The sequence below is a fragment of the Myxine glutinosa genome, chromosome 7, assembly GCF_964187855.1.
Source record: "Myxine glutinosa chromosome 7, kmMyxGlut1.1, whole genome shotgun sequence".
Lineage (NCBI taxonomy): Eukaryota > Metazoa > Chordata > Myxini > Myxiniformes > Myxinidae > Myxine > Myxine glutinosa.
The window spans coordinates 97,417,389-97,431,499 of record NC_136267.1 but is presented as its reverse complement, the minus strand read 5'-3'; the positions used below and the strand labels follow the sequence as shown (position 1 = coordinate 97,431,499).

At 44.7% G+C, this 14,111-nt stretch overlaps 1 protein-coding gene across 2 annotated transcripts in view; it reads left to right on the top strand.

Moving 5' to 3' along the window:
• AAMP (angio associated migratory cell protein) overlaps window positions 1-9,819 on the top strand; it is a 65,320-nt gene extending 55,501 nt beyond the window's left edge. Inside the window, exon 11 of one of the 2 annotated variants that reach the window (XM_068122775.2) lies at window positions 9,529-9,819. In XM_068122775.2, coding sequence (XP_067978876.1) covers window positions 9,529-9,598 — 70 coding nt within the window. In that variant the 3' untranslated portion in view covers window positions 9,599-9,819. Of the gene's footprint in view, window positions 1-8,769; window positions 9,171-9,528 lie in introns of those variants that run through there. The other variant, XM_068122774.2, reaches the window with a different exon arrangement.
• The last annotated feature ends 4,292 nt before the right edge of the window (window positions 9,820-14,111 follow it).

Sequence of the window (14,111 nt, the reverse complement as noted above, 5' to 3'; positions counted from 1 at the left end):
TTTTTGGCCAAATGTATGATGTAGTACAAAGGCTTGAAGGGCGTTTGACGCAGACCACCCAGTTCAAACATTAATCGTGATTTCCATTCTTCCATTGAGAGACACCAAAGCCATACGGTGGGGTTGAGAGACTGAGAGTAAATACGGAACACATGTGGGGAAGGCCTTCTCTGTTGTGGGTTGTTGTCACCAATATTTGTGCAACATGTCCCTTAATGTGACTACCATTTTGTTAACAAACCAGGCCTGGCATTGTTCTGCTTCCATTGTACAGAATCCTGATCCATGGATTAAAAGCAAACTTTATATTCTTCCTTAGTTTGATCCTGCAAGGAGAATACTGCGTATTACATTTCCTACTTTGTTGCATATGATCATTGACAATGGTATACGTTTGTGTGATATGTTATGGAGTGGTATGTGCTATGTTTTACAGGGTTGGGCCACAAAACGGACACATATGCAGTTGTAATTGAAACTTTTTTTATGTGTTCAGAGAAACTATTTTTTTGATCACCGAGTCTCAGGCTTGTGGAGGAGTGGCAACACAAATCACGCACACACCTACAGACACATACATGAGACAGTACCTGACTTGATTTCACACAAACAGCCACTGAACTTGGGGAAAGTGACGTAATTTTCTTGTGGCACTCTGAGTAGCGACTCGGTGATGCCATTTCTATGACGTCACATTTCTCTCTTCACTCAGCAGGGCAATTGAGGAGAAATTTAATCCTCCCCATGGAGGCCAATTTATCTGTGCTGTATCCTCCAAATGCCAAGCATCAAGTGAAGAAGCAGCATGTACCATTTTTAGGGTTTTTAACTCAGCAAGGGTCAGAATTGAACTGCCCACCTCCCAGACTGAGTGGATTATGAGGTCTAACCATTATGCCCCTTAGTTTGGTTAAATTCATCAAATGTCAGCAATATTCTTCATTTATCTTGAACAGAGATTTATTTATCATAAGCATTTTCAGAACAACCACTATTTTACCTTTGCACTTCCTTCATGATGGATTAAATGATTCCCTTGTCTGTGATACAAATCTTTATTGATCCGAGTTGAACACATTCACAACGTTAGCCCAACTCCATGAGACTTTGTGGCCTTTGTGGAAATACTTTTTTTTTTTAATGTTCCCAAATACATTAATCACATGGATTTAAGTCTGGGCTGCAATGTCATTGCACATCGGTGCCTGTATCAAAACTTTTTGACAAATGATGCAATTTACAGAGGCGTACAGAAAAAGTCAAGGGCACCTCTTGTGGTAGAAGACAGAGAGACCACTGACCTGTCTGCAATGGGAATGTGATAGGCCTATATACTCAGCTTCATTATGAGACATTTCAATAATGTTTTATGCCTTGGTTTCCATTGTGTCAGGCTGAGCAAAGTGTGAGGCAGGGGTGCCAGCCCAGAGGGCAGAGAAGTACCCCACCAAGCTGTGGATGGAGGCTTTGTAGTTGGATCGGAGTTCAGGGGTGCCATGGAAGGATTTTGTATAGTGCAGGATGCCCATTCAGTGATCAGATCGTGGCTGATAGTGAGACCCAAGTGTTTGAGTGACTGAACTTCCTCAAGAGGATTGCTAAGAAAGTAAATGGAAGGGTTTGCCAGATGGTCCTTTCGGAGAGTGAGAGTGTGGGATTTGTCTGGATTGAAAGACATATTCCTCGTATTTGACCAGCTTGTGATTTTGTGAATGTCTGAAGAGGGAAGAAGCCACCACCCACCCGTCTCAAGGACAAGAGTGCCATGACAGAGGGCAGTGTCACCAGCAAGTAGACAAACTGAATCCTCCAAAGAACCAGCGATATCACTGACAAAGACCAGGAATAGGACTGAGCTCAGAACACCGCTCTGTGATACCTCAGCCCCGACAGGCAAAGTGGGTGAAAGGACCCTGTCGAGAACGACACATTGGCCATGAGTAAAGAAAGTCAACAACCCAAGAGTGAAGCTGTCCATAGGCAGCAGCTTGGATGGCAAGGTAGGATGCCAGACTGCATTGAAAGCTTGAGATATGTATGCAGAGAGATGGCCCTGATCTCACCTCTAGCACTGAGAGCCTCCATCCATTGCTGGAAGAGTAGGAGCAGCATGTCCAAGGTGGGGTGACCTGGTCTGAATCCGAACCGGTAATCCGAGATGAGGACGCCGGAGAAAATGAAGGATTTCATATCAACAGCGATGATGGTTTCCATGACCTTGTTGATAACTTGAAGCAAACTAATAGGTCTGTAGTTAAGGCGACCCTTTCCTGCCCCTTTTTATACAATGCAGTGATGTTGGCCGACCTCCAAGCAGATGAAGGATGACCGAGGGCAAATGATAGGGTGAAAAGAGCAGAAAGATTATGTGCATGAGCAGCATAGTAGGTTCCCAGGACACGTGAGCCAAAGCCGACCTGTCCAGCTGCAGAATCAAAGTCGACAGGAAGCTGGAAACCTCTCCATCCCCTTCGTCCCTCCAGGAAGAGAAAGCAAGTTGTTTCAGAGCAACTACCTCACCACATGATTCTGTGCACCATGCATAGGAAGAAAGCGAGGATATCTGAGGATGAGATGGGATGGATCTATGCATAAGAGAGAGCATGTTTCTGTGGAAGAACTTCCATGATTAATTAATATCAGGGGCAGTAGATACAGTGCCTTCAGAAAGTGTTCACACCCCTTGACGTTTTCACATGTGTTTGTGTTGCAGCCTGAATTAAAAATGGATTAAATTTAATTTGTTTGTCACCGATCTACACCAAATTCCCCCATAATGACAAAGTGAAAACATGTTTTAATTTTTTTTTTTACAAATTTTTTGAAAATAAAATAGAAATATCTAATTTACAAAAGTATTCAGCTACCTGAGTCAATATTTCAAAGAAATGCCTTTGGCTGCTATTGTAGTTTTGGGTCTTCTGGGGTATGTCTGTATCAGCTTGTACACCTGGATTTGGGGAGTTTCTCCCATTCTTCCTTGCAGATTTGCTCACACTCTGTCAAGTTGGATGAGGAGCATCGGTGAACAGCAATCTTCGTCTTTCTACAGATTCTCAATGGGATTCCTGTCTGGGCTTTGGCTGGGCCACTCAAGGACTTTCACATTCTTGTTCTGAAGCCATTCCAGTGTTACTTTGGCTGTACGCTTGGGGTCATTCTTCTGTTGGAACGTAAATCTTTGCTGCAATTGAAGCCCTTTTACACTCTGAAGCAGGTTCTCCTCAAGGATTTGCCTGTATTTGGCTCCATTAATTGTTCCCTATATCCTTACAAGTATCTCAGTTGCCACTGCCACTTAAAAGCTTCCCCATACCATGTGCTGCTACCACCATGCTTCACGATAGGGATGGTGTTAGATGGGTGATGAGCTGTGCTTGGTTTCCGCCAGACATAGCTCTTTGCATTCAGGCCAAAGAGTTCAATTTTCATATCAAAAGACCACAGAATCTTTTGCTTCATGCTCTTTTTTTCATGTACCTTTTGGCAAACTCCAGGCATCTGCCTTTTTCTCAGGAGTGGCTTCTATCTGGCCACTCACCCATAAAGCCTTGATTTGTGAAGTGCTGCAGAGACTGTTGTCCTACTGGCAGGTTCTCCCATCTTGCGAATAAAGAGATTCAAAGAGAGCACTTCCAGCTGCCCACCAAAGAAGAAATCTTGAGTGAGCTTGCGGGAGCTCAGTTATTAACGAAGATGGATGCAGCAGCATCGTTCCATCAAATCAAATTAGATGAGCACTCATCCAAATTGACAACCTTCAACACTCCATGTGGGCGATATCTTATCTTTGCATGCCTATGGGTATCTCGTCTGCTCCAGAAGTGTTTCACAAGAAACTTTGCCAGCTACTGGAAGATTTGCCAGGTTGTCGAGTGTTCATAGATGATTTGAGTGTGTGGGGACGCACAGCTGAGGAACATGATGCACGGTTGGAGGCAGTACTGGATCACTTAGTAGAGGTGGGACTTCGCCTCAACTTGGATAAGTGTTATTTCAGGCAGACTGAGATTATGTATCTTGGAGATCGAATAATAGTGCAGGGAGTGCAACCGGATCCAGCTAAGGTGGAGGCGATCACCAAGATGCCCACACCCTCGGACAGAGATGCATTGCGAAGAGCACTTGGGATGGTGACATACGTCTGTAGGTTCTTGCCTAACCTGACAGCCTGTACCACCACTCTCAGATCGTTGTTGGAACAAAAAACAGATTGGCAGTGGAACCACGAGCATGCCAAGGAGTGGCAGGACATTAAACAGCTATTGACAAAGGAGCCTGTGCTACAGTACTATGATTTACGAAGGCCAATCAAGGTGTCGACGGATGCCAGCAAGAATGGGTTAGGATCGGTACTTCTGCAGGAGAAAGAGGGACATTGGCTACATGTTGCCTATGCTTCAAGGTCAATGACTGTGGCAGAGACGAATTACACACGGATTGAAAAAGAAATGCTTGGTGTTGTGTATGGTTGTGAACGATTCCATGCATACAGTGCATTCAGAAAGTATTCAGACACCTTCCCTTTTTCCCCATTTTGTTATGTTGCAGCCTTATGCTGAAATCGTTTAAATTCATTTTTTCCCTCATCAATCTACACTCAATACCCCATAATGACAAAGAGAAAACAGGATTTTAGAAAGTTTTGCATATTTATTAAAAAGAAAAAACTGAAATATCACATTGACATAAGTATTCAGACCCTTTGCTATGACACTTGAAATTTAGCTCAGGTGCCTCCCATTTCTCTTGATCATCTTTGAGATGTTTCTACACCTTGATTGGAGTCCAGCTGTGGTAAATTCAATTGATTGGCCCTGATTTGGAAAGGTGCACACCTGTCTATATAAGGTCTCACAGCTGACAATGCATATCAGAGCAAAAACCAAGCCATGAGGTCGAAGGAACTGCCTGCAGAGCTCAGAGACAGGATTGTGTCGAGGCACAGATCTGGGGAAGCCTACAAAAACATTTCTGCTGCATTGAAGGTTCCCAAGAGCACAGTGGCCTCCATAATTCTTAAATGGAAGAAGTTTTGAACAACCAGGACTCTTCCGAGAGCTGGCCGCCCGGCCAAACTGAGCAATCGGGGGAGAAGGGCCTTGGTAAGAGAGGTGACCAAGAACCCGATGGTCACTCTGGCTGAGCTCCAGATATCCTGTGTGGAGATGGGAGAAACTTCCAGAAGGACAACCATCACTGCAACACTCCACCGATCTGGGCTTTATGGCAGAGTGGCCAGACGGAAGCCTCTCCTCAGTGAAAGACACATGAAAGCCCACAGAATATTGTTTCTCACTGTCTGAGAGTCCTTTAGGTGCTTTTTTGCAAACTCCAAGTGGGCAAAAAGTCTATGTTGTGTACAGGAGACGAGATGGAAGGGAAGTGGTGTGAGAATGGTGAAGGGCAGGCAGGGACAGAAATACAAGTTTGTGTGGCAAGGGTGCCCGGAAGGCGTGAATGGTGTTGGTGTCCTGTTTTCTGAGGAGTTTGTAGACAGTGTGGTGAGTGTGACTGGAGTGAGTGAAAGGTTGATGATAGTGAAATTGATGATTGGAAAGTTCTTGGTGAACGTCATCTCGGGATATGGTCTGCAGGTCGGTCGGAGCGATGAAGACAAGGACAAGTTCTGGTGTGCAACATAGAATCTGATGGAAAACGTGAAAGATGAGAAGTTGTTGTGGTAGGAGGAGACCTATATGTGCATGTGGGAAGGAGTATGGACGGTTTTGAGGGAGTTTATGGGGGTTACGGATATGGTGTGAGAAATGGAGAAGGTGAAAGGATTTTGGAGTTTGCTGATGGAGCTGATTTGTTGATTTGCAATACTCAGTTCCAGAAAGAGGATAACAAGCTTGTTACATACACGTCAGGTGGGTCGACGACAACCGTTGACTACCTGCTGGTGTGTAGGCGAGATAGGGGGCACCTCCGGGACACAAAGGTGATCCCGGGGGAGGAGGCTGTTTGTTTCACAGCACCACTTGGTTGTCTGCGACATAAGGGTGAAAGGTGCGAGGAGAGCTCGGCGGGTGAAGTACCAACCGAGAATGAAGGTGTGGAGGTTGAAAGGTGACAGTGAGGGAGGCATTAAAAGAGAGGCCGAGTATGGGCGAGGATGATGTGGTTGAGCTTGAAAGTGGTTGGATGTCAATGAAAGATAGTCTGTTGGAAGCCGTTGGTGAGGTATGTGGATGGACAAAAGGACCACCGAGGCACTCGTAAACATGGTGGTGCGATGATGAAGTTGGAAATAAGATTGACAAGAAGAGGAAGAAGTCCAAGGAGTGGCAGAAGGCAAAGGGTATGGGGGCAGAAAAGGCAGAGCATAAAAGTTATAAGGCAGCCAAGAAGCCTGCAAAGAAAGAGGTAGCAAAGGCGCAGGAGGCATGTAGGAAAATGTTCGGAGAACGCTTGGATTTGGAAGAGGGTCAGAGAGCGGTATTCAGGATTGCAAAGCAGATAGCGAAAGAGAGGGGTGATGTGATGGGGGTGAGTTGCTTGAAGGATGAAGTGGGACAAATCGTTGTGGACCCAGATGGAATTGAAGGAAGATGGAAGAGTTATATGGAAATACTGTTGAATGCAGAGAATGAATTGGATGGCAACATCGAGAGTAACCTAGTTTTAGGACCGGCAGAGAAGATAACCGAGAAGGAAGTTGAGGAAGCGATAAAAGCAATGAAGAGTAGTAAAGCGGGAGGGCCGACGGGAGTTGTGGGAGATATGTTGAAGGCAGCGGGAAAGTGGGGTATGAAGAGAATGACAGAGATCTGCAATCTGGTGGTGAAAGAAGACCGCATTCCAGTGGATTGGGAACTGAGTACTGTTTCGTCACTTCCGTCTTTGTGGTTTTCATCCACTGGAAGCATTTTTAGTTCCATGTACTATTATTGTTATAGTTTGAGTGAAATGGAGATAACTGTCTTCAAAAGGAAAAATTAGTGTTTTAAAAGAAAAACGAAATGGATCGGGAGAAACCGGAAGAAGAAGAGGAGGAGGCAAAAAGCGGAGCAAGTGAGGTCGGGAGAGAAAGGCCGATCAGCTTTGAGGTATCGAGCAGACGCTGGCGAACGTTGGTCACGAGCGAATCGTGGTTTCCCCGGGAAAGGGATTCCTGTGACAGAGTCGATATCCCTGTGGCAGATAAACCTGCGTGACGGGTTTTGCGGTTGATTCCGAAGTGAACCGTTGTTGGAGAGCAGGTACGCCTCCATTACGGGCCCGTCCGCCATTTCGCCTCGCTCCAGCCATTTCAGCTCGCTCCAGCCATTTACACCACGCCCCAGCCGTTAGCCTGGTTCGCGTGTGTGTCTTGGATTTCGATTGGGAATTTGTGGTTTTCCGCTCGGGAGCCGCTGCTCGTTCATATCAGCATCCTTGTCTGGTGAACTGAAGGTGTGAATTCCCAGTCGCCTTTTGGGTGAACTGTTGCCTGACCGACGTCGGCCCGATGCCCACCCAGCATGGCTCTTCGGCAGCGTTGACTGTCAGCCGTCCTGGATTCTGGTCTCGATACGACCTTTTTCTTGTGATCACCGGAGCGTGGAGCAACTTTGGCCTGGTGCCGGGACAGTGACTTTGGGGGTGGTACATTTCTCTCACGTGGAGCACCGTGAGTTATCGAGTTAAGAAACTGGTGGTACCATTATAGGAATTATATGGTATTTTTGTTGTGCAATTGAAGTGTATTGTACTTGTGCTGTTATTATTGTATGATACTAATACAATACTTGGTTTTTGGTAACAACTGATTGGTGTTGTTTCACCATTGGTCATTGGCACACATAATAGCACATCTTTCTGCCGTGACTCCTTTCGGGGCTCGGAGGTACACTGTGACCGGGGTTTGGGGAGGAGCACGTAACAGTACCCTCATACCTCTATACAAGGGGAAAGGTGACCCTCTGGACTGTGGCTCATATCGAGCGATAAAGTTATTGGAGCATGGAATGAAGGTATTGGAAAGGGTGTTGGAGAGGAGGATGAGGAAGAAAGTGAAGATTGATGAAATGCAGTTTGGATTTATACCAGGAAGAGGAACGACAGATGCGCTTTTTATTGTGAGGCAGTTGCAGGAGAAGTACATGGAGAAGAGGAATAAGTTGTTTCTTGGGTTTGTTGATCTGGAGAAAGCATTCGATAGGGTTCCACGTGAAGTAGTGACATGGGCATTGAGGAAGTGAGGACTGGAGGAATGGTGGAGCAGAGTAGTGATGGCAATGTACAAAAGAGCGCGCACAGCTGTAAGGACAAAGGACAGGAACAGTGGTGAGTTTGAGGTGAAGGTGGGAGTGCATCAGGGGTCGGTACTAAGTCCACTTCTATTTGTAGCTGTGATGGAGGTGCTGGCTCGGAACGTAAAGGAGGATTTACCGTGGGAGTTGTTGGGTGCAGATGATCTGGTGTTGATTGCAGAAAGTATGGATGGACTGATGGAGAAGATGAACAAGTGGAAGGAATGTATGGAGACAAAAGGTCTGAAGGTGAATATCGGAAAGATGAAGGTGATGGCAAGTGGTAAAGCATGTGGTGAGGTGGAAAGAACTGGGAAGTGGCCGTGTGCTGTGTGCAGGAACGGTGTCGGAGTGAACTCCATTCAATGTACAATGTGCGCTGAGTGGGTTCATCAAAAATGTAGTGGTTTGAGAGGGTCATTAACCAGTGTGGCAGCTACATTCAAGTTTAAGGTGTGCACAGAGGGAGCTGCAGATGGAGGAAATGTTGACTTGGATCTTGGAGAAGGCGTGAAAACATTTTGTTACCTAGGAGACATGCTGAATGGAGAAGGTGGATCAAACTCGGCAACGGTTGCTGGAGTGAGATGTGCATGGAAGAAGTTTCCGGAACTGAGTGGTGGGCTGACGAGGAGGGGAGTGTCATTGAAGCTGAAGGGAAAGGTGTGTGCTGCATGTGTGAGAAGTGTTATGATTTATGGGAGCGAGACATGGTTAATGAACGTAGAGTAGCAACGAAGGCTGGAAAGGGTGGAAATGCGAATGGTTCGGTGGATGTGTGGAGTTTCGTTGAGAGAGAGGAAGACAAATGATGAAATGTGAAAGATGATGGGAATAGAGCCTTTGATGGATGCTGTGAAGAGAAACAGTTTGAGATGGTTTGGTCACGTTGTGAGGAAGGATGAAAGTGACTGGTTGAGAAGAGTGTTGGAAATGAATGTAGAAGGAAGTAGAGGACGGTGAAGACCGAGAAAGACTTGGCTAAAGATGGTCGAAGAAGAAATGCGGGCAAGGGGGTTAACAAGGGGATATGCAGAAAATAGGGCAAAATGGACAAGATTGTCATGTGGACCGCAAGGCTTACCCCCGCTCTTGCAGGGAAAATGGCCTTAAAATGCCTGTTGTTGTTGTTTTATTCATATTGAAGTTTTGTAGTTTCCTTTTTTTTTTGAGAACAAAAATGAGGTAAAAACATGGAATTCGTGGCAACTTTCCAACCCCCTGTAGTTGATCACAACCACTTTCTGCTCTCATTTTTACCCCCTCTCCTCTGTCCCTCTGGCGGATGCAGTGATGCGACTGCATTCGTGACTGCGTCAGGTGATGGGACGTCGAAAACCTTCTGCCTGCGCCAGGTTTAACTTCCTTGGGCCACAATCTCACACATAGAACTTAAACTGATTTGTACAGAATCCCTGGATGATTACTATTTCTCAAGAAGTGAAAGCTGCAGTTATTCTCATTGTTTATATTAATATTACTTGTGATATTCAAACCTCTTGTTTGAATACTTTGAACTTTGGTGGAGATAAAACGCTTTCTTTGTCTGCAAATAAATATTTTCTCCTTTCTGTTTTAAAAATTTGGTTACTTTTATTATGATTTGAACAAACGATTGTGGAAAAAGTCATAATTAATTATTTTATTGTCTTTAATTATGGCTGTTGTAATTATCTCGGTGCCTTTTGATGCACCACCGTTATTCCATCGCCGAGGGCCATCTGTTACAAATTTGTAGTATGTTGTGATTTCCACACCCCATTACTTATGAAAGGTTGATTTGGAATACTAGTACACCCACTCACTATGGGAGGGGCAGGAAGTGTCATTCCTCTTTGGGGAAATAGATTACAGTCAATCTATGGTCGGGTCTCAAGAACATTGGGTGTGTGCTCATTTACCAAGTTTCTTTTGGAGAGATCACCAAGTGGTTTAAGCATTGGAGCAAGTGCTCCATTCAAAATCGTTAAGGAATGGCTGACTTGGCAAGTGCTAGCTAGCTGCTTGGTAAATGAACACAACCCAGGCTTCCTCCCTTTCAGTTTTGTGTTAAACATCAGGAGCGAGTTTCAAAAGTTCGCTATGAAAAACGTCACGGTATCGGCAGAAAGGGTCATGTTATTAACCCAACCATTGTGGGGTATATAGAGTACAGTAGATCTTCGCTCAGTTCTGTAAGTAAAACCTACCTCACTGATGTTGGGATTCCTCCAAATTTCTTTATTTAGTGTTGTAAATAGCATTAGCGACATACGTGTTTGTGGTTTATAATATTTTTACCACTGGAAGAGGCCGTTGCTCCCATGGAAACGCCATGATAAGCTATTTATAAACGTTGACTCGATGTTTGTTCAAGGAGGAAAAACCCATTGGGGAGGTGGGATAATAATGGAATTAATATTGTTTTGTAATAACATTACTATTATGCTATTATCGTTAGTTTTGTTATTCGAAGCAGCCTTGGAAAAACGCCACGATAAAGCTAACTTTACATGGATATACACCTCAACATGCAACCCCATTGACAGCAATGGCAGGGAAAACCCGCTCGGGGGAGAAAACCTCCTTGGGGAGCGGGCAAATGAATGCGCTACAACCTTAATTATGTCACCCGTAGTCGTCCTGTCAAGTTTGGTTGAGAGTGGATAAGTAACGACAGAATGTATTGGGGGCAAAAATTCATCAGACAGACAGACAGACAGACACCAAATGGCATATTTTAGTATGATGATTCTTGACTTTACAGCCTATGTATTTCTAAAGTGTAAGAAGCAAATTTGTGGATTAATTATTTCATCTTGCTGGTTGGCTTGCATGAGAGCTGTTGCACAGCACAGATCATCCAAGAGACATTTTAGGATTTTTTTGGTAAAAGCAGAATCTACAAGCATGATCTCTTCTAACCCAAATTACACCATTCCCAAGTACTCCCCATTTCCAAGTTATTCTCCCATCTACTTTCTCAACAATCCTCTCCAAGAAGTTCTGTCACTCAAGCTTTTGGGTATCACTATCTGCCATGATCGTTCCTGGGAAAACCACATTTCCAAGCTGGCCTCCAAAGCCAGTCGCCGACTGGCCATCCTTCATCGTGCAAAGTCCTTCCTTGGCACACCTGAGCTCCTCACCACATTCAAGGCTTTCATCCGCAGCTCAATGGAATACTGTTCTCCCCTCTCGGCTGGTGCTCCTGCCTCACACCTAGCTCGGCTTCACGCTGTTGAAACCAAAGCTTTCAGAATCATTGGAATCTCCCGTGATGAAGCTAACTCCGAGGGCCTTTCATTCACTCACCGCAGGCAGGTTGGTGGTCTTTCTGTCTTCTACCGACTCCTCTCTATGACCTAGCCCACTCTCCCCCACCCCCCCCCCCCCAGCCCTGTCTGTGCTCTGTCCCCCAAATACTCCTACAGGTCGCACAATATCTGCCAGCAACCACCTTATGGTGAAACTGCCAAAATCAAGACTCTCTGCTCACCTTCACTCTTTCATTCCTCTTTTCTCCCGTCTCTGGAACAAACTCCCTCACTCTCTTCAATCCCACTCCTCCCTCCAGGTCTTCAAAACAGCTGTTCACCACCATCTCTTATCTTCCCCCATCCAAAACCTTGATCTTTTCTACCCGTGTTAATTCACCCAAGATCCACTTTTTTGAAATACCGACTTCTTTCCTGGAAGTCCTAGCAGTGTCCATGTGTTTTATACCTCTCCCACCCCCCATTCCCATGCCTCTTCCCCCCCCCCCACCCCACCCCTTTCCCTCCCACAGATCTCCCGATGTCCCTGTTCTCGACTGTTGTACTTGTGTGCTTCCCTCTCTCTCCCCATTATTATGTTTTTTTTTATTTGTCCGTTTGTTTTTTTGTGATTAATGTTTGACATGAGCCTCGATATTGTATACAAAAGAAAAAAATTGTGATTTTGTCCCCCTCTCCCTCACTTTTTTTTTTTTTTTGTGTTTAGCTTACCCGGAATGTAGTTTTTGCGAGCTTATGGGATGGCGCGTCGTCCGTCCATCAGTCTGTCAGTCCGTAAACACTTGCAATTTCTTCTCCCAAACGGCTGATGGGATTGTCACCACACTTGTTTGTTCACAGCATTAAGAAAATCGGGGTCTTGCGGGGTCTACAGGAGGTCAACGTGGGTCCAGGTTTGACCCCCCCCCCCCCCCCAAAAAAAAATAGGTATTTGGCTTTTCTCAGAAACTACACACGCAATTCCGATGAAACTGGACCACAACCTTCATCATCCGTGATGTAACAACGTTTGTTCACGACACTATAAAAAATTGGGGTCTAAGAGGGTCTACCAATGGAGGGAGGGGAGGGATAGTTGCCCCCTAAAATAGGTATTGTTTTGTTTGTTTAAAGTCATATGATTATGTTAGTATGATTGTACATGCTGCTCTGACTTCAAGCAACCATTGAAATTGGTTTAAAATACCGTGATACTGTTTAAAATACCTTTAGTCAGTGTAGTCTACTGCTTTATTCTACCAGGTGAGCACCTAGGTGTATTGCCCCATTTTTGTTTTTCGGTTAGTTTATTCCTTTTCTGTTTCATCCCCGTTATTTCCCTTATATTCTTGCTGTGTTTCATTCTGCTTGTGTGCAGCTTGGTCACTCTCCAAGTGTTCTTCTCTTCCTCCCCTTGATCTCACTCTTCAACTCTGCTATTGGTGTTTCCCCCTTTACATTTTGTTCCATTCCATTTTGCTCTAGCTCTTCCACGAGCCTTGATCATGTATACAGAAAACAAGCACAATAGGCAGTTCCCAGGCTGCTCAATCAGGGGGGGTTACATGGGGCTTTCAAAACGTTCTACACATTGAGATACTCACAACCGAGAAGATCATTAAGGTCACTTTTGGTAAGAAAGTCATCAGGGCTTCAAGCAGACAGTGCACCATAATCCCTCCCCCCCCCCCCCCCTCCTTTGTCTCCAGTGAGGTGCCAAATTGCCTTTACTTGCCATATTGTAGAGTCACTGAATAGGAGAATGCTGGAGCACTCGCTTGGTGCCATCACATAAACACAGTAGAAATACTCCAAAAATATGACTTGTACAAAGTCCAAAGAATGTGATACAGTAAAACCATATGTTCTAGTGGGCAACCACTTTATCATGAAAAGGTGGCTAAATAACACACATATCGAAAAGTAATAAATGCAGACTTGAAGATCGGGGTTGGGAACTGTGAATTGAATGCTCTTTGTTTCTGTTAGATACATCAATTTGAAACATCTCCATAAACCTTGCCGTTAGCTCAGGTTAAAATGATTGGTCTCCTGGAAAATATCAAAAGTACATTGACTCATTGACATTTTGACACAGCATTGGTCTCTTGGGTTACAGTCATTAGTTATTGCATGCAGTTACCTATGTATAACATTCCACTGATTGTGATCCCTGCTCCCTCCACCCCTCCACCCCCTCTCTCTCCCACTCCCCTCTTCCCACTAGCTCTTGTCTTTTAAAAAATGTCTACACTGTCTAACGCTTATTGAGTAGCTAAATGTACATGTTTCACATGCTGGATAAAGACGCATCAGTGTTCCATAAGTTTTCATTTAAAGACATGAGCAGACAAATGTCAAAGCAAAACATTATATGGGATCTGAATTTGGAATGCCAGAATATTCAGCTCTTTTCTCATATTTGAGCGTCTGTCACACCCATCAAAAGTCTCTTTCTGCTCATATTATCACAATGTGAACCTTCATCTGCCATAAAGATGGAGTTTTCATCAATTTTTAATGGAATTGTCATTCTCTCAGCTTAATTGTTGTGAAGACTTTCTGAAATTGTTCATGACACACGATAATCCTTTTTATCCAATCAACTTTAATTGGCAACTCTGTGCTTTGACCTTTA